At 40.4% G+C, this 25,138-nt stretch overlaps 1 protein-coding gene across 1 annotated transcript in view; it reads right to left on the bottom strand.

Moving 5' to 3' along the window:
• Window positions 1-25,138, bottom strand: part of PIK3C3 (phosphatidylinositol 3-kinase catalytic subunit type 3) — a gene marked incomplete in the record, with an annotated part of 1,653,126 nt that overhangs the window by 326,643 nt on the left and 1,301,345 nt on the right. The window contains 1 exon segment of the mRNA XM_044074431.1: window positions 7,042-7,126. Within this exon segment, the coding sequence (XP_043930366.1) occupies window positions 7,042-7,126 (85 nt within the window).

Here is a 25,138-nt window from a genome sequence, read left to right on the forward strand (position 1 = left end):
TGCTAACATCTCCTTCATGTTGATATGTAGATGCTGTAGTCTGGCAGGCCACTTGTCTTGTATCCACTTTCCATTTAGATGAGCTCCCCAAGCAATGTCCGAGGCATCTGTCGTTAAAATCTGACTCGCCTCTGGCGGGTCACAGAGAGTCCCTTGTTTAGGTGACATTCCTGAGCCCACCACAAAAATTCTTTTTGAAGGCAAGGTATTATTTGAATGACAGTGTCCAAATCCTGGCAGTGCTGTGTCCATACATTTTGAGATACCATTGTAGCTTCCTCATATGCAGTTTGGCATTGGGAAGCACCAGAATACAAGATGCCATGAACCCTAATGCTTGAAGGACTGTCCTTGCAGTCAGCACGGACTGATGAGATAGTTGATGGAAGTAAAGTGATAAACTCTTTTGTTTGTCCGGGGTTAAAAGGCCATCTGGGCTGCTGTATTCAGTCTCACACCCAGAAAGCACATGTCTTGAGAGGGTACTAGACTGGACTTTATTTCGTTCACAGAATACCCTAGGCATCTTAGCACTGCTATAACATATTCCAGATGCTGTAGAAGGTCTTCTTTTTCTTGAGCCAGAATCAGGCAGTCGTCCAAGTAAGGATAGATTTGAATTCCTTGAAGCCTGAAGTAAGCTATCACTGGAGCCAGAACCTTTGTGAATACTCTGGGCAGTAGATAAGCCAAAGGGCAATGCAGAGAACTGATAATGAGAATTTCCAGCTCGAAACCGCAGATACTTCCTGCAACTTAGCCTTATAGGCACATGAAGGTAAGCTTCCTTGAGATCTAAAGTTACCATCCAGTGATCTTTGCCCAGCAGAGGTAACAGCTGTTGTAACGTCAACATCTTGAACTTGGGAATGTCCAGATAAGTGTTGAGGAGAGATAAATCCAAAATTGGTCTCCACGTGTTCCCCTTCTTTGGTGCTAGGAACAGGCGAGAATAAAATCCTAGGCCCCTTTCTGATACAGGGACTGGCTGAATGGCCCCCATCTGGAGTAACTGAGAAACTTGCTTGTGAGCCTCTTTTCTTTGTGGAGGAGGAACGTCTGGCATGCCTTTGAAAGGGGGCATTGTATGGAAATAAAATCTGTAACCGTGGTGAATGATATCCAACACCCATTTGTCTTGAGTAATTAAATCCCAATTTTCTTTGAAAAGAGACAGTCTTCCTCCCAAAGGAGCTGCCAGACGAGAATCTACTGGCAGCTGAAAAGGCAGGTCATTGGGTCTGTTTACGAAAGGACTGGCCCCTGCCCTCACCAGAAGTCTGAGCAGGTGAACTCCTGTACTAGGCCTAAAAGAACCTTGAGCCCTGCCCCTACCACGTCTAGACCTACCCCTAGACTGGGAATCATAAGCAGGATATGTCCACCCCTTAGCAGGCCAATTTCTACTAAACTTGGTGGCTGCACCTGCAAAAATCTTTAACAGTTTGCATAGACTTAGCTTTGTCCTCCATTTTCTTTAAAACTGCTTCCACAGGTGATCCAAACAACACATCAGACTGTAAAGGAGCATCCAAAATCCTTGTCTTAACATGCTCAGCTAAATTCTGATCCCTCAACCAGGCATGCCTGCGAAGAACAGAACTAGTGGCAGCCACCCTCGAGGAGGCCTGTACAGCATCAAAACCACATTGCAAAGAATGCTTACCCACTTGTTCCGACACATGAACCAAATCCAGCAACTCTTTACACTCAATACCTTCCGCCAAAGCATCCACCTTAGATTTCAATTGTGAAAGGAGATAATTCTGATATTTTAGCATGTGAAACTGACAATTCAACGCTCTCATGGCTAGAGTGGAAGAAGTATACACTTTCTTTCCCCACCTATCCAAAGCCCTTGCCTCTTTATCAGTGGGAACAGGATTTTTAACCACAGAAGCCTTAACACCTTTAGGCCCCTGAGAAACAGTTTCTGGGTCCGCCCTAGGACTCTTAAACAAACACTTATGAGCTTCGGGCACCCTATAATACCTATCAGGTTTAACAGGAGCAGGAGGCAAAGAGTCAGGGTTCAGGGAAGCCTCTGCAAAAACATCTTCCACCACATTCAATACAGGAGGAATAGCTAAGGGCCTATGCTGGGGTAAAAACAAGAATTCCCTAAGCCTTTTCCTGGAATCAGAGTAATCCTGGCCTTCCCATTTAAAGTGCTCCCTCATGGAATGCAGAGTCTCTGAAAATGAGAAATCCTCAGGAGGAGAAGCCGTAGGAGTGGAATCATCCACATCAGAATCAGAATAAGTAGGATACTCCTGCAAGTCTTCCGCAGAAGACTCTGAAGCCTCTGAACACTGTTCAAAACTATCAAACTCCTGTTCCACCCTAGGCCTCTTATCAGGAGGGGGCATAGAACCTCTAATCATAGTAATCAAATCTTCTGCCATTTTAAGCATATGTTTCTTAGGTACAGAACCCGAAATGCTAGGAGAAGCCCCCACTGAAGCTGAACTTGGCCTACCTCTCAAAGAAGTTTTGGCAACAGAAGGAGAGGCTCTAACTACCTTGGGAAGAGAGGGAAGAACAGTTACCTGAGAAGCCCCCTCAGCCTGGCCTACCTCCTGAGAAGGCACATCCTGTAACAGTAAAGTTTCTGCCTGAGACTCCATGGAAACTCCTGGCAAAACCTCAGGCTCCACCGAGCCTTCTAAAGAACCGACGTCCGGGACTGCCGGTTCATCAACCCTAGGCTTCGCTGTTTTATCCTTGCGCTTCTTGGACGAAGCGGGCGTCGGAGCATCCGACGGCATTTTATAATTGCAACGCTTCCCAAACACTAATCTGGCACAGTCTAACCTCCTCTTAATAGTGCGTTTGTTAAACCTAGCACAAGAGCGGCAACCAACAACGTCGTGCTCAGGCCCTAAACAAGGTATACACAAGGTATGGTAATCCCTATGAGGTATCTGTTTCCCACAAGAAATACAGTTATTCACTTTTTCTGACATCCGGTTAAATACTGAGGCAAGAAAAAACCAAAATGTTCCCCAACGGGGTACTTAGCCAACTCTGTTTCGGTCTGAAACTCCGGTTTCGGAAATATTTCAGAACGCCAACCTGCACTCGCAAAACTGCTTCTGCATCGGACCATGCGGCAAAAAAGACTGAGGATATGACGTCGGTCATGCGCATTAGTACCCTGACGTACTGACGTCAGTCTAATGCGCTCTGACCGACGTCAGCCTTATACTCTGGTATTCGGGCCGACTGGACGCGGACTATACCCAATAGTAAGGACTGCAGCAATGGGGAACGAAGAACATCATAACAGTTACTTGCCTGAGTCACTTTATGTCATTTTTTTAAATATTTTTATAAACAAAAATGGTGCTAATTATGACAATGAACTGAATATCGTCTTCACAATACAGAAGTTTGTACCAATGCCCTGGCTCACAGGGAGTGACACTAGTGCATAATACACTACCATGCTATCTGTCTATGCATTATGCAGACATATAATTTGTTCTGATGTGTGTGTGTGTGTGTGTATATGTACATATATATATATATATATATATATATATATATAAAAATATATGCATTATGCAGACAATTTGTTGACGTGTGTGTGTACGTGTATATGTGTATGTATATATATATATATATATATATATATATATATATATATATATATATATATATATATATATATATACATAAGCCGCGGTGGTGGTGCTGCTGTAGCGCTGTCGCCTCACAGTAAGACGCTGTCCGGTTCGATTCTCAGCTAGAACATCTTCTGCGTGGAGATATGCGTGAATGGGCATATCTTCGTTGAAGGTTGTGCATCAGGGCTGGTAACTCGGCACGTAAAAATCAACTACCAATCATTAGCGGACCGGCGTTCCACTGTGGCGACCCCTAACCGGGAAAAGCCGAAAGACGCAAACATATATATACACACACACTGGATATAAAAGGAGTACAAACTCCTGTTAAAATGCCAGGTTTTTGTGATATGAAAAATGACATCACAATAAATCATTTCAAAACTTTTCACACCTTTAATGTAACCTATAACCTGTACAATTCAATTAAAAAACAAACAAATCTGTTGGAGGAGAGAATATAAAAAAATAAAAAAACGTACGATAAGCTGGTTGCATTAAGTGTGCACACCCTTAAACTAATACTTTGTTGAAGCACCTTTTGATTTAATTACAGCATTAAATCTTCTTGAGTATACACCTGTCATCAATTAAAGAGACTCTGTTTACCCCAAATAAAGTTCAACTTTCCTAGTAGGATTTTCCTGAGATTTACTCAGTTGCCTACTACAGCAAAAGCCATGGTTCGCAGATAGCTTACAAAGCATCAAAGAGATCTCATTGTTGAAAGGTATCAGTCAGGAGAAGGGTACAAAAAATGTCCACAGCATTGGATATACCACAGAACACAGTGAAGACAATCATCAAAAAGTAGAGAAAATATGGGACAACAGTGACGTTGCAAAGAACTGGCAGTCCCTCCAAAATTAATGAAAATACAAGACGAAAACTGGTCAGGAAAGCTGCCAAGAGACCTACATCAACACTGAAGGAGTAGCAGGAATTTCTGGCAAGTACTGGTTGTGTACTACATCTGACAACAATCTCCCGTATTCTCCATATGTCTGGACTATGGGGTAGGGTTGCAAGACAGAAACCTTTTCTTACACAGGAAAAACATCCAGGCCCAGCTAAAATTTGAAAAAACATACATCAAGTCTCCCAAAAGCATGTGGGAAAATGTGCTATAGTCTGATGAGACCAAGGTTGAACTTTATGGCCACAATTCCAAAAGGTACGTTTGGTGCAAAAACAACACGTCGCATCACCAAAAGAACACCATCCCCATGATGAAGCATGGTGGTGGCAATATCATGTTTTGGGGTTGCTTTTCTTCAGCTGCAAATGGGGCTTTAGTCAAGGTAGAGGGAATTATGAACAGTTCCAAATACCAGTCAATTTTGGCCCAAAACCTTCAGGCATCTGCTTGACAGCTGAAGACGAAGAGGAATTTCACCTTTCAACATGACAATGGTGGTGTTGTCTGTGTGTTTGTGTGTAGTGCGACCTCGGAGTTAGAATATTTAAGTAGGGCTGTTTGGGGGAGTGCGGGGTGGCTTGCCCCCCTGCTTTTATGTAGTAGAGAGCTTGTGTTTGTGTGTGTGCATTAGTAGTGCGAAATTCAAAATCTCTGGTGTGCGAGATTTTGAATTTCGTGCTTCTGAGTCTTCTATGTTTCAAAAATTCGACTTTATAGCTTTGAAATACTGAATTTCAACATTTTAGTATTTTGAGGATATAAAGTGAATCTATATATATATATATATATATATATATATATATATATATATATATATATATGAAACATATAAACACACACACCCGGTTAGGGGTCACCACAGTGAAACTCCGGTCCGCTAATGATTGGTAGTTGATTTTTACATGCCGAATTACCAGCCCTGACGCACAACCTTCAACGAAGGTACGCCCATTCACGCATATCTCCACGCATAAGATTCTCTAGCTGTGAATCGAACCGACAGCGTCTTTTATATATATATATATATATATATATATATATATATATATATATATATATATATATATATATATATACACACATTCATATATATAATCTCTGGATTTATACATACATATATATATATATATATATATATATATATATACATTCATATATATAATCTCTGGATTTATACATACATATATATATATATATATATATATATATATATATATATATATATATGTATACAAATAATCCTTAAAAGCTGGTTCCAAGGGGGTGATCAGTGGGTTCAATTGTCTCTGCTTTAGGGGGGTACTTAGTGAAAATGGGGAGAAGGACATCCTTCACATGCCACAAGAAATTCCAAACAACAGACCATGACCATCCAAAGAAGAGCATGAGGAGTGGAGGCCCTTGATGTCCTTGCCCATATAAAAGAAAAGGCATCAAACCCTCGGATTCCAGATGTGCAGCCCGAAGGGGGGAGCATGGCTTACGTGCTCCAACAACCAACAATTTCAATGGTTCATGTACAGGTTTGGGCAAACACAAGCATGTTGGGTGTTTATCACAATAGAAACAAGAAGTAATTCATAAGGTGTGCCTGCCCTACAGTGGCATCAAAATGAGTCCCTAAGACCCTGCAACTAGGAAGGAAGTTCCTATTAGGTATCAATAAAGAGTTTGATGTATCTCTACTGGATACAGAACCTGTCATCGATTCACCTGGTAGCCCCACCTCAACTATGACAAACTAAGCCATTTGGGTTATGGTGGGTCCCAGAAACAGCAGCACTGGTTTTAAGTTCTGCTGACCCAGGTGTCTCAGATGGTGACTTCCTACAAGCAGGCTGGATAGCCACAGACTTAAGCTGACTGATAACAAGAGATGGATGGTGCAAACATCCCACAATGCACTGAAACTCCAGCGTCTCCAGATGGTATGAGAGGGACCATCTAGCCAGTCCTGAGAGGAAATGAATAAAGAACTTAAGGGCATATGACCACAAGAACTTTAATTGATGACAGTAAGGAGTGTGAAATGAACTTTGTTACATGGCAAAACAAGGCTGGTAGGGTAGGTGAGCAGACTTGGGTCTTCAGTGCCTTACATCACAGTGCATGTGTCTTCTCCCAAGACAAGATGCTGAATTCCCATCTTGCTGTATACCACATTATCTCTGCTTCACTACAGACTGCAATATCTTCTTCTGCAAGTTCAACAGCAACCTCAGCATCATCTCTGATCCACTACTTACTGAATAAAACAGCTTAATTTTTACAAATCATGGAGAAAATCCTTTCCAAAAACATATCTTGGCACTTACTTGCATGTTACTGTTACACACAACCTGTGTCATTAACTTGGAATTTTAAAGTCTGCAAGTGACTCTAAATGTAACTAACAAGCTGAATGCATGCCTTCTGGTACTACAATTTGTCTTGTAATGACAACAAATGCCTTAAGTCAAGGTTACAAATATTAAAGGTTATCAAACTTCTTACCACAACTCTTAACATAGGTGTCCATAACTTCAGCGCTTATTCCATAGGGCCCCTTGTCACTTGGAAAGTGCTTTTTGAAAAAGCTCTAAACAGAGAGAGAAGAAACATACAATTTTGCACAATCTTCATTGCAATTTTCAAAACCACAATCTTCTTAGTTCCACTGTTGAGAAAATGTATAAAGTATCACTCATCACTCAGTGCTTTAAGCTCCAACCTATTTTTCGTTCTCACTATCTCGTTATTTACAAGCAGCATTGCTTTCAGAAAGAATTCACCATTTATTTGACCATGTGAATTAAAAATATTACTAAAGATTAGCTGACTGAGACTTTGTTTTGCACATTGCGCAACATAAAAAAAGATTATGAAGCATAATTCTTCACAAATCCTTGTGGAAGATCATATAATTTTCTTGACACATTTAAGTCTATAGTTCAGAACTTCTTCTAAAAAATGTAGCTGCCACAAAGACAGCCTTCCAAGATAAATATTTCAGAGGTGGAAAATTCACAAGCTCAAAAAGAGTGCATCTTTTCAAACTGTTTCTTCTGCTCTTGATGTCATCCTGCCAAATCAGCGCTGTTCAGTGGGGTAGTTTCTAAAGTACCCAAGTACAGGGAGGAGGAGAAGTTTCTTAACATACTATATTAATTTAAGCCTTTCCTCCCTTTTTTAAAGATCTGGGAAGGGATTCAGAAAGGTTCTTCCTGTTTAGCAGGGCATTTAAAAGTTGTCCCTTCAAATTCTTAGGGAAAAGCTGAATCTTAAGCCATGAATGCCTTCCAATTACTACTCTTGGGCTGCAGCTCTGAAAGTGGTGTCTATCACATTGGACACAATTTAATAAAGTGTTTATCAGCTTTGGAAGCAGTCTGACCTAGCCTGATGTCCTTCCTCCTAAAAGAATAATCACAGACTTCCTTGGCCATGGTTTCAATGTAGCATATGTCCCATGACACTGGATCATCTGGTCTGGCAATTAACAACCAGGATCCACAGTGTTGCAGAAATGTACATTTGGTTCACAGGAGATTATTAGGCTAATGGCTTAACAGCCCTTACAAGCCTAGCCAATATAACCCAAATTTACCCAATATATGGCACCCTAAGGACAGGAAGATGGCATGGGTTTGTGCCTATGCCTTCAGTATCTTACTGATCGTCTCTGTGTATAAGGGACACTGGTGCTACCCCAGGTATGAAACTGCAATGCACCATCCATTGATCCAAATTGCATTTGAAGAGGGCCAGGGCAGGGGCTCTGCTTCACATGACTAGAAAGCCTGTTCCATAGAAGGGGCAATCTCTGAGACACATATTTGTCTCTCCAGCATGTTATATCACTAAGTTTAGATCCTTAGACCAGGAGACCCTCTTTCTGCTTGACTTGCAGATGCGTAGGAGCTCAATCAGGGCTGGATATTTGTGAGTGTCTTATAGGTCAGGCATAGTTCACCCCTTAATTGGTAGGAGACAAAGTAAAGTGGTTGGGCTTTTAGTCTATTCACATAAAGCTGTGTATACCCTGTATTTTCTTTGTGAGGTACCTCTGAGGTCACTCCAGCTGCTGTAAGTGCCCATGCATGTACAATACAAATGATGCATTGTACTCTATTATTGGTCCAATGAAGGCAGAGTACAATATGACTATAATTTCCTTGGCTCTGGATGCCATACCTTTACTTGTAAGTTGTGCCATGCAGAAGGCCTTGTGGACACATGTCGCTCAAAGTTCAGGCTACTACCTATCTGTGTACCTAGATCATTAACCTTTGAATCTACTCTTAGAGGTGGGCTACTGATATTATAATCTGCAGGGGTATTTGACTTCTCAAAGGGTACGATGATGCATTTTTTCACATTTAGCTTTAGACTATGGATCTGGCATCAATCATTTGTCTGATCTAGACCTGTCTGAAGGATTTCTACATCACTGAGGGATTCAATAATTGCTTGCGGTCATCAGCCTACTGTCATCCAGAGGCTTTCCACATTAACCTTGACTTCAGAGAAGTATACTCTGAACAGGAGTGGTCCCGGCAATGAGCCTTGTGGTACACCACTAGTAACTGGCCTCTTGCTGGATCTGGATTCACCCACTTTAACTACATGTGTACTGTCCATGAGCCAATTGGCTATCCATGTAGTGACACACAGGGATTTATGCCCAGTTTTGTGAGTTTATTTATAAATACCTGAATGGGAAATTGTGCCAATTACCTTCGCCAGGTCAAGGTAGGCAGCATGTACTGTTTTACCCTCATCCATGGCCTTATGACTTTCTCAAAGAACTCCACCAAATTCATACATACAGGGGAGGAATAAGGTTTAAAGGAAGGCAGGACTTAAATGAGCTATGTAATGTTTGACTGAAAATGATTAGGTTAGGTAGATTATAAGTGATGCATAATATCTGCAACTGGTAGTGTGTGTCAGTATGGTTTATGATACAAAATGCTTGCAACTAGGATTCTGTCAATGTGGTTCATTTTCATTTATATAAATGCATGACTGTGTACATCATAACTGATGGTTTAATAAAAATGTCTCATTTAAAAAAAAAAAGGTCAGAAATTGAATAATTTATGTAATGTTGCTTAGATTATATGATATATAGCAATATATGTGAAGTATAATGCTTGTTAATGTTAAATGAATACAATTTGATTACTTTTGCATACTTTTGTATAAATGTAAATTTGCCTATGTCACAATTGATAATTCAATAAAGGTGTTTTAAAAAAAAGAAATCCACCAAATTCAGTAGGCATGACCTGCTCCTGACAAAGCTGAATTGAGTCGGGTCCGGTGTTTGGAGGTTTCCTATTGCCATTATTTATCAGGTCCATGATTATTCTTTCAATGGCCTTACATGCAAGATTAGTTAATCTTACGGGTCTGTAATTTCCTGGGTCAGCAGATGGTTTCCCTTTATGCAGTAAGATGACTATTGATGTCTTCCACTCTACCGGGACAAAACTAGTCCAGAGGCTGTGGTTAAATAGAGATACTAATGGGCCTGATAAATCCTGATTTAAGCTGTTTAAGTGGCAACTAGGTATACATCATCAGGCCCCACTGAAGCCATGTTTTAAGCTGTAAGGAGTGCAATGGCAACCTGTTCTTTGTGATACTTAGCAGAGGAGAGGTGGAGGGTATTTCCTAGTGGAGAACTGGGGGTGATGGGGAGGTGAAATTTGAGATGAATTTGTCATCTTCTAGTTGAGTATAAGTGAGGTTGTCTATAACTAATTCCGCACATTCTTGGGTGTTGCTCTTAAGAATGCAGACATAACTGAAAAATGCCTACGGTTATCCTTAGCTTTGGAGGTTATTTTTACCTCAAAATCTACTTTGAGAGACTTGAATAGTTCCCTGATTCACTTGTTTAGACTAATGAGGGGATTTTTGCTCTGTTTTGCACATTCCCTCTCACTCCTCAACAGGATTTTCTTTCTTTTGTTGTACAACCTATTAATACGTAAAGTCCACCAAGAAGGCTTGTTTTTGCAGTTTGACTGGGGATTATTTCAATCTGGTACTACTCTTTCTATGCAGTTGTTTATATTGTTGTACACAGCTTTGTGTACACCTCTGCATAGGTTTCTGTGTTTTATGGATTTGGGAGAGCTTGAAAACTAGCTACACCATCCCTTAATATGGGGTAATTTATCTTAGATAAGTTTTTTTTACCTTTATTTCAAGGGGGATCACTTTGTGATCTGATCTTACCAATGAGGACATTACACTTGAAAGGGTGCAGCGTTCTCCCATATTTGTGAGTACCAAATCTAGGATATTTACTCCTCTAATGGGAGTGCAGACTATCTGCTATACTGCATTTGAATTTAGAAAGAAATCTTTGGGTCTGCATGTTAGTGGTTGTGTATGCCTCCCAATTAACACATGGGTACTTAAAATCACCCACGAGTATGGTATTGGGCTAGATGGTGAATGATTCTAGAAACTTCAGGTATGATGTCTGGATTTCCTGGGGCCTGTAGCTAGCATGAATATGACAATGGATTTTTCCCATGGTTATTTGGAAATGGAGTAAGTCAAGTACGTCAAATTGTTTGAGCAGCCTTGATGAGTGCTTATCCTTTATGTAGAGAGATACACCTACACCTTTTAATCCTTCATGTTCAGTGGGTGACCAAAATGTATGAAAGGCATTATAGCCATGTACTGCCATAGTGCTTTCCATGGCTTTGAACCATGTTCCAGTAACTGCACAGACATCAGCATTCTTCAGGGTTCAGGGTAATGACAGCGCCTCTAGGGAGTGCAGTTTCCTACTGAGACTCCTAGCACAGATCAGTAACACCTTTAGCATGTTCTGAGTAGTTTGTGTTATGTTGGAGGGCTTGTCTGTTTGGCAATGCCTAAAAAAAGGCAGTACTGGGGTGGATAATGTTTTGGTTAATATCCCAAACCTAGAGGTGACCAGTGAAGATCATCCCTGGCAAAGCAGCATGGCCTGTCAACGATGACCACCCAGGCTTACAACTATTGGACCCCTTTGGAATGACAACAGTAGCTAGCCCAAATGTTAAAGTCGATAATTTTCTGCTGGTACTGTAGCATCATCCTTGCGAGACGGTAGAATGCTGCTCACTGCTTGGCTCATACCTGCCTGTGGCACACATTCTGAGAGCTCAATCATGTCTCTCTTCATATAGTACAAGGAGGTACATCTCAGATCATTCGTGCCCACATGGAGTATGACTGAGTCATACTGGTAATTAGAGTTAAGTGATCTGAGTGTTTGTGTGATCTGGCAGATCCTGGCTTCTCACAACAGTGTCTCCTATTACCAGAATATTGAGTTGTGGAGTGTTTCGCCTTATGGGCTTGGTAGTTGTGACACAATGAGATGTAGCTTTATGTGTTGTGATGGGACTTGCCTTGTTTGTGTGCATGCTGAGTTTGAGGAATGCACCTGACAGGCCTTTCAAGCACATTATTTTCACTATTACCTGAGAGAGTTCTGGGTCATGTCACTAACTTACAGTCCTCGGCAGTATTCAAAGACACAGGTGCAGGATCTGCCAATGGATTTTTGCAAAGATAATTACATTGCTCCTGTACTGTGTAAAAAAAAAAAAACTCTGGCTTTTGGGGTGCAGGAGGTTAATAAGTTGGTTCTAATGAGGCACTCTCAAAAATGTCCTTAAAAACTTGTACCATTACAGTGGTAACAGAAGGCTTTAGTATTTCACTTCCTGATAATGCAGAGACACCTTTCCTAAAGGCAAAATGTCTTTAATCCACCATAAAAAATGCTCACTTATGAGGCTCACTCTCTCCAAAGCAGATATCCTCAGCAAATGAATCCATAGACATACATCACTATCATTTCTTTCTTACACCTCTAAGCCAAGTCCTCCTCCTTTCCCAGGTATAAATCTGATTATTCTTCCTGGTTGGAGCCTCTTTCTCCAAGTGCATAGTGATATAGAATGGATATAAAAAGTGTACACACCCCTGTTAAAATGCCAGGTTTTTGTGATATAAAAAATGAGACCACAATAAATGATTTGAAAACATTTCCCACTTTTAATGTGACCTATAACCTGTACAATTCAATTGAAAAAACAAATCTGTTAGGGGAAAAATATAAGAAATAAAAAAAATAAAAAACATACAATAAGCTGGTTGCATAAGTGTGCACACCCTTAAACTAATACTTTGTTGAAGCAGCTTTTGCTTTAATTACAGCTTTCAGTCTTCTTGGTTACACACCTGCCATCAATTAAAGAGTCTCTGATTAACCCCAAAATAAAGTTCAGCTGTCCTAGTAAGATTTTCCTGACATTTCCACACCTGCTACAGCAATAGTCATGATTCGCAGAGAGCTTGCAAAGCATCAAAGGGGTCATTGTTCAAAGGTATCAGTCAGGGGAAGGGTACAAAAAAATTTCCACAGCATTGTATATACCATGGAACACAGTGAAGACGGTCATCAAAAAGTGGAATATGGGACAACAGTGACATTGCAAAGAACTGGAAGTCCCTCCAAAATTGATAAAAAGGCAAGATGAAAACTGATCAGGGAGGCTGCGAAGAGACCTACAGCAACACTGAAAGAGCTGCAAGAATTTCTGTCAAGTACTGATTGTGTACTAGATGTGACAACAATCTCCCGTATTCTCCATATGTCTGGCCTATGGGGTAGGGTTGCATGATGAAAGCCCTTTCTTACACAGAAAAACATCCAGGCCCTACTAAAATTTGCAAAACAATACATCAAGTCTCCCAAAAGCATGTGGGAAAATGTGTTATGGTCTGATGAGACCAAGGTTGAACTTTTTGGCCACAATTCCAAAAGGCACGTTTGGTGCAAAAACAACACTTTGCATAACCAAAAGAACACCATCCCCACGATGAAGCATGGCGGTGGCAGTATCATGTTTTGGGGTTGCTTTTCTTCAGCTGGAACTGGGGCTTTAGTCAAGGTGGAGGGAATTATGAACAGTTCCAAATACCAGTCACTTTTGGCCCAAAACCTTCAGGTGTCTGCTGGAAAGCTGAATATGAAGAGGAATTTCACCTTTCAACACGACAATGACCCCAAGCATACACCCACATCAACAAAAGAATGGCTTCACCAGAAGAAAATTAAAGTTTTGGAATGGCCCAGCCAGAGCACAGATGTAATCCAACAGAAAATCTGTGGAGTGACCTGAAGAGGGCTGATTACAAGAGATGCCCTCACAATCTGACAGATTTGGAGTGCTTCTGCAAGGAAAAGTGGGCAAATATTGCCAAGTCAAGATGTGCCATGCTGATAGACTCCTACCCAAGAAAAATGAATGCTGTAATTAAATCAAAAGGTGCTTCAACAAAGTATTAGTTTAAGGGTGTGTACACTTACGTAACCTTTGTACGTTTTGTATTTTTTATATTTTTTTCCCCTAACAGATTTGTTTGTTTTTCAACTCAGGTCACATTAAAGGTGGGAAAAGTATTACAATTATTTATTGTGGTCTCATTTTTTTATATCACAAAAACCTGGCATTTTAACAGAGGTGTGTACACTTTTTATATCCACTGCAAGGGGTGAAGGAAACCGAATAAAACCCTCCTAGTAATTCATTTCCTTCTAAGTACAATAATGCATTTTGCAAATTTGGTGGTAGTACAATAACAAAATGCAGATTCAGCACTTCCAGCATTATCATACTAGTGGTGTTCTAGAGAGTTTTGACAGTTGCTGTACCACTTTCACACTCCAGTGTATTTTTTTGGACTATCAATGCTTACAATTACAGGTCTGGTCCTTCCAGTAGGAAGCAGGCTACCTACTGGGAACAGGTGGATATACCTTTTTCAGGAGCACTTTGTTTAACAGGCTACTAACTGGTATTAGTTATTACAGACAGAGTATTGCTATCATTAACTGTGCAGTACTTGTTAATATTTCTTTTTCTAGTGTATTTAAAACAAACTGCTTCAGATAATGACTTTTTTCTTGGATACAAGCAGAGAAGCACTTACGTACAGACTTATTACTAGTAATTTGTTCATACAAGTCTGATTTTACTGCAAAAACTGGCCTCTTTAGGCTACCTACTTAAGTTACTAGGCAGTGCCATCTTAACTGTATATATAGTGAAAATTCAATTTTACTTTTTTTTTTTTTTTTTTTTTTTTTTTTTTTTTTTTACATTAGAGTCTATCTAGTTTCTACATTTTTTTATAGAATCAGGTACTTGTGATACTGCTCTGTCCAGTTGTGAAACTTGCAAGCCAGCACATCAGGTGAAGCCCTCGTTTTTGCTAAAAATCTCTTGTTTTTGTTTTTCTTAGTCAAATGCTTTAGATATTCTGGATTATGTAAATTTCCAGTGCTTCTGCAGTTAGATGAGATAACAGATTGTTAGCTCATTATGTCTGGTGTCAGCTCTCCCTGCCTGCATGCCTTTTTGAAAGTGAGTAGGTATGCCTCCAAGTCGTCTTCAGTTTACAGCTTCTTGAAGGCTGAACCAGACCTGTGGTTTCCCCATGAGGTGGTTGAGTGGCTTCTTTATTTTACTATTTGATAACCCTGTGGGAGAGCTGGTCACCTGAACGTTTTCATTCACAACCTAGGGTCAACAGAGCGGCAGTACTATAGGAACCATTTAGAACAACACATTATTACACACTCATTACTTAGAATTCTTCAACATGCAACACTATTTACAAATAAATAAGTTAGTATTTCCAACAGTACATTACTGGTGTGTTTAATCTGACACTTGCAACAGTAAATTGTTAATATGGCGTCTTACTAGAGACAAGAATATACTGAGTACAGGTCTATTATTTATTTGTTGTTAACTATTATCTCTAAAGGAGATGCAAAAGAATTCAGAAAAATGATGACTTAATTTTTTTTCTTTCAAGTCTTTTTATGGTTTCCTGTTTTTTTGGACTCAAGTGGTAAATAATTCCAGGTAGAAGGTCACACTTGGCAGAAAGATCTTTCACCTAGTGCTGTATTAAATCTTGGGTGAGTATTTACATGTAAGGTTCTCAGATCACATGCATTGTCAAGAATAGGCAGTTTTCTTTTTAGGGTATATGGTTGCTACAATTTAGGATTTTATAAAATAAGAGTGCTTAAGAGAAAGGTAGCCCTGTCTACCACTGATAGCCATTTGCTATTTTTAAGTACAGTGCACCGATAGAGTAAAGGGTCAGCCAGAAGGATGCATTTACAAATTTTGTTCTCTGCAGGCTGTATTTTATTGGTACTATTTGCTGAGTGTAGTACTAGGAAAGAGAGTCCATATTCAGGATGGGAATTGGTACATTCTAAGTGGCAGCTAGACAGGTTTTTGGAGGGATGTGGTGAGTGATTTTGTAGCACAGTTTAATCTCGGTTAAAACCTTGTTAGTTATATAGTCCATGTGCAGTAAGTAGTTAAAACCTTGTTAGTTATATAACCTGTGTGCAGTAAGTGCTAAACAAGGATAAACTTACATATTTTTGTTCAGTAAAATTATGGACAGTGTACCTTTATTATAGCAATAACCCACGCCTGGGTGTGGGTAATGCTGGATTTACCCACGGTTGGCGTGGTTTGGTCCCGAGGGCGAAGACCGAGGGACCAAACAAAGCCAACCGTGGTAAATACAGCATTACCCACACCCAGAAGTGGTTATTGCTATTATATGACATTATTTAAGAAAAGAAACTATTACTTTTCTTAAATAATGGCATAGTATAATGCCTGTTTACTGCCCTTCCGCAGATGCCTGGCATCCGCAGCAGTTCTGATGTACTGCGCGCCTGCGCAGTACATCAGAGCTGTGGGCAAAAACGGAGAAAGCAAGATCTCCGTTTTTTTTGTTTTGCTATGTTAAATGGGTTTAACATAGCGAGACAGTTTTAAAATAAGCAACGGAGATGTTCGTTGCTTATTTTAAAACTGTCTCGCTATGTTAAACCCATTTAACATAGCGAAACAGTAAAAAAAAGCAATGGAGATCTTGCTTTCTCCGTTGCTTTTTTTTTAAAACACTGTCTCGCTATGTTAAATGGGTTTAGTATAGCGAGACAGGTTTAAAATAAGCAACGGAGATCTCCGTTGCTTATTTTAAAGCTGTCTCGCTATGTTAAACCCATTTAACATGGCAAGACAGTGTTTTAAAAGTAGAGTTATACTAATGGAAAAAAGTCCGGGCGACCGGACCTTTTTCCATTAGTATAACTCGATTTACAATGTGCACGCTGGCCAATCAGCGTGCACGTTTTGGGGGGGGGGTCATGGTATAATATGAGTTAAATGAATGGGAGAAATGCTGGTTAATTGATGAGAGTAATTATCACAATGGGAATGATTAAAAGTCTGTTGGAGGAGGTCCAATTGCACAACTTCGTGAAATCTTGTTCTAGTCTGTTTTGTAGGCCAGGAAGGTTATTAATGAAGTGTAAAAGAAGTATGTCATCTGTGTACATAACCAGTTTGAGAATAAGAATCTCAACTGGGAGGTTGTTGACAAACAGGGAGAAAAGTAGTGGTCTTGATACAGAACCTTGAAGAATTCCTGTGTTTAGCAAACTAATTGTGGATAGAAAGTTATTGCAAGATACTTGGAAAGACCTATTCTGTAAACAGTTCAGAAACCCTTAAATAGTATTAAGGAAAAAGTTAATTTTAGCTAGCTTCTTGGAAAGCATGGTATAACTTACAGTTTCAAAGGTTCTGGTGATATCTATGAACAGACCTGTTCAGATGTTTACTTCATTCATATTGCAACGTACTGTATCAGCAGCTAGTCCTGGGCCGTGAAACTGCCGAATAAGTTACAAAACACATGTTGGGCATCACAAAGAGATAGCTTAGCTGTTAATGTAGTTCAGTAGTTAGGTGCACAACAGTTTTTCAAACATTTTTGTAATGGGGTAAGGGTTAGAGATTGGCTTAAATTCGCTCAGTTCCTCTGAAGAAAATACTTTTGGAGGTGGATTAACGAGTGAGAGTTGTGTTTGAATATAATAGGGACAGAAGTGGTAGTTAAGAGATATGAGAATGTGGTTTAGCTAATCTTATCTGATGCTAATTTTATGAAGTTAATGTGAAGATTGGAGAATTTCACACTAGGGGTTTTAAGTTTCTGAAGCAGGGATTTGGTTTAATTTGGTGTTATCCTTGAAAAGCGGAATGTTGTGGCATAAGATGCAAGAGAGTACACTGTCATGATAAGGAAGGTACTTGTTCACCTATGGGGAGGTGTAGAGGGGGAAATGCATTTGTAATGTTAGTTTTAGATGTGTGTATAGATGATGTGCACTGCTTTTGGCAAATGAGGTGGAGACTATTAGTGAGTGGCTCAGTTTTGGATTGCTAGGAATAAGTTTAATGTTCCTGTTAGTCATTTTATTTTGCTTCAGAAACTTTCAGGTTTAGGATGGTTTTGTTCTTGTTTCTGTCTTAAGACACCTTGGTTGTATTTCTTCCAATTTGTGCTTATTTGTGCTTACAAGAGTAGAAATCCTCAGCTGGATTTAGCAGTTGTTGCTCTATGGCTGCATACCTCTCCAGAAGACTGAATTTAGGGACACTTTGAATTGTCTTTTTTTCTGTATATGTGAAACACCTACTAGAAACCTCCCCATGAAAATCTCAGACTTAAGGTCTCAAATCTCTTTTGAAACCGGGCTTTAAACAGCCCTATCTGCAGCTCTCCCTTATTATCTCTAACCTGCCTGCCTGATTTTGAACTAGTGTCTTTGAAGGCACTGGTTACTACTGTGCCACACTGCTCATATTATCTACTTATACTCGCACTCATGTATGTATGTGTATATATATATATATATATATATATATATATATATATATATGTGTGTGTGTAACATCTATAGTCACGCACACTCAAATCATACACACACACACACACACACACGTATATGTATAAAGAAAAGCAGGGGGTGCTAAGGGTAAGACCCCTGCAACAATGGTGTAGTGCTATTTTAGTGAGCTTCAACATTCACTGTATTTACTTTAAAGCACAAGTTTAATTTTTTTTGAGTGAGAGTGCTTACAATAATAGGTCTCAAACTTCCAAAAGGACCCAGGCTATCTACGTGGGGTGGGGGTGGGGGCTGGGGAGGGGGGAAAATTACATTATCCATTACTTATTTTTATTAAATGACTTGTGATGCTCTTAACCAATTACATCATGACAGTCCTAGAGACAAAATTAGAAAGGCAAATGATGACAATATCTTTTAGGTGAAATCTGTCTTCCACAGGCAAACTCTCTGAGAATTTTCCCAAGATGGTTACAGTCAACAAAAAGGCAATTTCATGCAAAAACAGTTATGCAATGGAAAAATAATATAGCACAAAATTTTTGTTGAAGTGACTGACGGACTTGAATGAGACAAATGTCTTGTCACTGTTATGGCAAAAAAGGACTGAAAATGATGCAGGCAGGTGATTTTCTGACTAATGCTGTAAACTGTGAGAAGCAACCTCCTTCCACTCTGAGGATGACACTTCACAATCTGGCTGAAAACTGACATCTGCTTGAGTTAATTTCCATGTTTTATGAATACAGTGAAGCAAAGACCTATGTGAAAAATACACCATAACGTTACATTATTATATAACCAGTCACTGATGCTGTACATTCTGAATGAATACGATTATCACCAGGTGACACATACCTTCAAGATGGATTTCGAAAGCAATACAGTCATCCCTAACCAGGTGCAAAGTCACCCTCCATTACAAGGAAATATGGAAACTTGTCTGAAAAGGAAGGTGCAACCCACTCCAGTTTATGTTCTTTTTATGGGGGAGGGTTTGGACATTCATCAACAAATGTACCTATTCTACCAAGTAAGAAGGTTGTCTCCATAAATGGTAAACTAGGAGGACTCCAGGTCTATAAATTACTTTTATTAGACAACTGTCTGCGCTGAGTACAGCATACGAAAAACCCTCTGCAGTAATCCACAGCAGTAACACCCCAACAAACTATTCGTCTAAGGAATGGTTAACCTTGTTAGTCTGATTGACCATATACATACAGTCACAATGGGGGAGAAGCAGACAGTTTCCCCAGACACAAAGTGTTAGAGGGCACAATCAGCAGATGCCTATCAGTCCTCAATGCATTACTGGCATTTAAAAATGAATGCCAGTATTACTTTTGAGGTCAGAACTAAAACACTTCAGTGTTCCATGTGTTGTATAAACTATAACTGTTGCTTGTTGTAAATGTAGCAAGCAGTTTGTTACCCAAGAAAGGAAAGCTTTTTTTTTTTTTTTTTTGCTCCTCAAGTCCAAGAAGAAGTAGAGCTTTTTTCTTTGCTCCTCAACTTAAAAATGAGGGAGGTGCAAGATCATGGAATGGCACCAAGTACCACAATATCTAGCTCCACCTCTGATCCAAATACATACAACTCACAAAAGCACAACATGAGTAAATAAAAAAATATATACTCTTAAAAATGTAGCCAGTTTTACTATCATCCCAGCAAAAGGAAATGTCTTAGCAAAAGGTGAAATGAAGGTGGGTACTTTTGCAACAGAAGGAATGATTCTATCACTCAAATATCTAAACCAATGACAACCGTTCTCGCATAAATGCACTGTTTCACCATAAGGCATTCATTCTGTTTACAGACTTATTATAGCAATAACCCACGCCTGGGTGTGGGTAATGCTAAATTTACCCACGGTTGGTGTGGTTTGGTCCCAAGGGCGAAGCCCGAGGGACCAAACAAAGCCAACCGTGGGTAAATTTAGCATTACCCACACCCAGAAGTGGGTTATTGCTATTATACCATGACATTATTTAAGAAAAGAAACTGTTACTTTTCTTAAATAATGGCATAGTATAATGCCTGTTTACTGCCCTTCCGCAGATGTCTGGCATCCGGCAGTTCTGATGTACCGCGCGCGCAGTACATCAGAGTTGGCAAAAGCGAGAAAGCAAGATCTCCGTTGCTTTAATTCGCTATGTTAAATGAGTTTAACATAGCGAGACAGTTTTAAAATAAGCAACGGACATCTCCGCTGCTTATTTTAACTGTCTCGCTATGTTAAACTCATTTAACATAGCGAGACACTAAAAGCAACGGAGATCTTGCTTTCTCGTTGTTTTAACACTGTTCGCTATGTTAAATGGGTTTAACATGGCGAGACAGTTTAAAATAAGCAACGGAGATCTCCGCTGCTTATTTTAAAGTTGTCTCGCTATGTTAAACCCATTTAACATAGCGCAGACAGTTTGAAAATCGAAGTTATACTAATGGAAAAAAGTCCGGGCGACCGGACTTTTTTCCATTAGTATAACTCGATTTACAACGGGCACGCTGGCCAATCACCGTGCACGTTTTGGGGGGGTCATGGTATAATACAAATTTTTTCTGTGACCAGGGCTTACCAATTTTTTGACACTAGGTGTTACATTTTATTCAAAATTTCTGAGATGTGATTCAAGCAATATACATTAAAGGGAGGATTAAAGGGCAGAATCCCTACAATGTTCATTTACAAAATACTGCTAAAATGTCTTGCATGTTAGGGGACAGACTGCTCCTGTATAGATACTGAAGAATCCTTTGACAAAAATTTATTTTGACTAGTCCAGAAGAATACAGGGATAAATCCCTGACTACTATCCAGGTGATCTCTGGGTCTATCATCAGCCCAGATGACTAACAGTGCTGTCAGGAAGGATGGCCAGTGTCTATCCTTGAGAGGCAAGTGGTGGTTTTCCAGCTAGGAATGTCTGCCACACCAGTGCACAGGGATGGAGGTCTCAGGCATGGAAAGCAGGATCTTATGCAGACAAGGACATGCAATGTGACTGCCTAAGCCAGTGAAGAAATAAAAATAGCTTATCCAACAAAAAGTGAGACAGCAAGCAGAAGGGGGCTCTGCTTTTACTTCTGAGAATAAAATGTATAGAGATAATAAAAACAGTTCATCCAACAAAAAGTGAGACAGCAAGCAGAAAGGGGCTCTGCTTTTACTTCTGACAATAAAATGTATAGAGATACATTTCCAATGAAACCTTTTCCACTGTTCCAAATAAAAATACTTGAGAGACAGCAAAAAGTGCAGGAGTCAACTAGAAGAATTAGGAGTACCTTGGACCTGAACTAGAGTCTAGTGCTGGCAGATGAAGATGATCAGGAAGAAGACCACTGATAGTGAAATAAATGGGAGACTATAGAGCATCAGTCACATTTGTGAATGATGGCTTTGCAATGAATTTAATCAAACAGTGCACAATTTAGTTTTATTTAAAGGTATTTACTGCACTTTTCTTAAGTTTAAAAAGAAGTTATGTCTAACCATACATTCCATCTGTGTTGTCGATCTTCACTAACTCTTGACTGTGGTCAGGGTTCCAAGCCTCAGAACTGACTCAGCCATTATTGCAGCTCGTGCCTTCCAAAACTCTTAAGCTAAGCTCTACCCACAATGCTCCTCACTGAATTACCTCAGATCGAGTTTGCAAACTATAACAACAGACAAATAATAGATAAGACTGCCAATACATGTCAAGCAGAGCGCCTCTTTGGCCCTCTTCAAAAGGAACCTTGACGATTGGATGGGAAATAGGAAATTCATCCCGGGGATCACGTCAGTCGCCCTGCTAGACAGGGGTCCAGGGAAGTAAATATTGTGGGAAGAAATAGCCAGGGAATTGTTATGGCTAGGCTTGTATAGGCCCCAGGGCCAATAGCCTAGTAACAACCTATGAACATATGAACCTATAAGAGTCCCTATCTGTGTCCCTATTATGAAGCTAGTCTTAGGGAATATTCGATCCACCAAGAGTTCTAATGGCAGGGGGAATGTCCAGGATTAGTGAAGATTGACAACACAGATGGAATGTTATGGTAAGACATAACTTCTTTATCTGATGCTGTCAATCTTCACATAATCCTTGACTGTGGGACAGAGTCCCTAGCTATCTGAACCTTGGAAAGTATCATGGAAGAATATTCCTAAGCATCACAGAGCTGAATGATGCACGTGCCCTAGAGAACTGGTGCAGTTTGTAATGAGTAATAAAGGTGTGAGGAGATGCCCATGTTGCTGCTGCACAAATATCATCTGAAGAAGCTCTAACATGAAAAACTGCACATGCTGCTAAAGCTCTCGTTGAATATGTTTTTACAGGTCCAGGTGGGTTGAGACCCTTTCTGTTCTAAATAAAGGTGATACAATCCTTACGCCATTTCACCAGGGGAACTTTAGATACTGGACTGCCTAAAGGGACTGAAAAAAAGGAAACAAATAGCTAGTTGGATTTTCTAATATCCTTTGATCTGTGAAGGTAGAAACATAATTGTCTGTGTACATCTAATAAATGTAGGCAGTATTCCTCTTTGTTGGAAAAATTGGGAAAAAGACTGGAAGACATAAAGTCTGATTGACATTTCACTTGGAAACAACCTTTGGTAAGAAGGAGTGATTTGTCTGGAGGAAGACTCTGTCCTTATGAAAGATTAAGTAGGGGGGGGGGGGGGTTTACAGGATAAGGCTTGTATTTCTGATATTCTTCTGGCAGAAGTGATAGCTACTAAAAATAAGGTTTTCCAGGACAAGAATTTTAAGTCGCAACTTGCTGAAAGTTCAAAAGGGGGAGAAATCAGTGACTGAAGAACCAAGTTCAAATCTCAAGGTGCAGACGGTTCTTTACATGGAGGTCTGAGCATTAAGGTTCCTTTCAAAAAGGCTTTACAAAGTTTATGCGACATAAGTGATGAACTACTGAAACCAATATGGAAGTTAGATACCACAACAAGGTGCACCCGAATAGTAGAGGCTGACGTGCCTGTCCCATAGAGTAAGGCTAAGAAGTCTAAAACTTTGTCTATGGGTGCTGAATATGGGTCAAGATTACAGTCTAGTGACCACTTGGTATACTTTAGCCACTTGTTATGATATAATTTTCTAGCTGATGGTTTGTGGTGGGCCAGAATGATGTGTTGGACCGGGCAGGTGAGGGAGGGAGGGATGTCTGGCAATCATGGGAACCAGAGGAGCCACACAGTGAGCTTGAGATGTTGTAGATTTGGATGAACCAGTCCCTCTGGGTGGGACAATAGTCTGGAGTTGGGTCCAGTATCCAGGGTCTTCGACAGATGAGGCCATAGGAAGGGAAACCAGACCTTTTGAGGCCAGAATAGGGCATGGAGGATTATTCTGTTCTTGGCTTTCTTTACCTACTGACATAGTGGAATCGGAGGGAATATGCATGGCAGACCAGCTGGCAAATCATGAAGGAGAGCATCTCTGGGTGACTCTCCCGGGGGGGGGGGGGGATGCACTAGTTGTTCAGAGGGGGCGTGAACAGGTCGCAGCAAGGTTGTTTCAAGTGGGGGAATATCTTGTCCACCACCACTGGATTGAGAGACCACTAGTGAAGCATGAGGGTAGTTCTGCTCAATTCGTCCGCAAACACATTGGAGCTCCCCAGAATGTGCATTGCCATTAGAAAACAGTTAGAGGAAATCACCCACTGCCAAACTCTGACAGCTTCCCAACAAAGAGGGCAAGATCTAGTTCCCCCTTGTTTGTTGCTATACCAGACTACCAACATATTGTCCGTCTGAAATGCAATTGTTCCCAGGGGGAGGGTATCTTGAAATGCCTGTAGTGATAAGAGCACCGCCCTCATCTCTAAAACATTGATATGCAAGTTGGCCTCCAGCTGGGACCAAGTGCCTTGAAATGCCGTTGCCAGATAATGACCACCCACCCTATCTGGGACACGTCTGTGGTCACTATGGCTTGGGGATGAGGAGGGTCAAAGCGACGACCCAACAATATGTCGTTGGAGTAGAGCCACCAACTTAGATCTTCCTTGCATCGATTAGTGATCAATATCAGATGGGACACTGTTTGCTTCAACGAGGACCACTGGGAGGCCAGAAGCCATTAAAGAATTCTCATGTGGTTTCTGGCCAGGGGAACTAGGGTGACAGAGACTGCCACTGACCCTAGAGTCTGTGGAATGAGTCTTGCTGTTACTTTCCAGTTCGAATGATCTCGCTCACTTGTGATCTGATCCTCTGGAGTCTTTCTAGGGAAGTTATGCAAAGCTGGAGACTGTGTCGAGCGCAGCTCCAATAAAATCCAGCTGTTGCAATGGTTTCATAGTTTATAGTGATTTCTAAGCTGGAACAAAGAAGAAGAGTGTAAATTTGTGCCTTTACGAGTTGAGAGCTGGTGGGAGTGGTAAGGAGTCAGTCATCTAGATATAGAAACACTCAAAATCCTAGCAGTCTGAGATGCGCTGCTACCACTGCCATGCATTTGGTGAACACCCTGGGAGTTGTGGTGAGACCAAAGGGCAGTGCCCTGAACTGATAAGTGATTGGCTCCCAGCCAGAAACACAGGAGTTTTCTGGAGCGCTTGCCCATTTTTACATGGTAATACGCATCCTTAAGATCTACTGAGCACATCCAATCATCTTTTTCCAAGAATGGAAATCTAACCTGAACCGAGACAATCTGGAATTTGGTTTGTTGAACTGATTTGTTCAAATGACTGAGGTCCAAAATCAGTTTCCAGTCCCCTGTTTTCGTTGGCACTAAAAATAATCTTAAGTAAATTCTGGATC

Source organism: Protopterus annectens, chromosome 6.part0 (genome assembly GCF_019279795.1).
Source record: "Protopterus annectens isolate FY-2018-M chromosome 6.part0, PAN1.0, whole genome shotgun sequence".
NCBI classification, from domain to species: Eukaryota; Metazoa; Chordata; order Ceratodontiformes; family Protopteridae; genus Protopterus; species Protopterus annectens.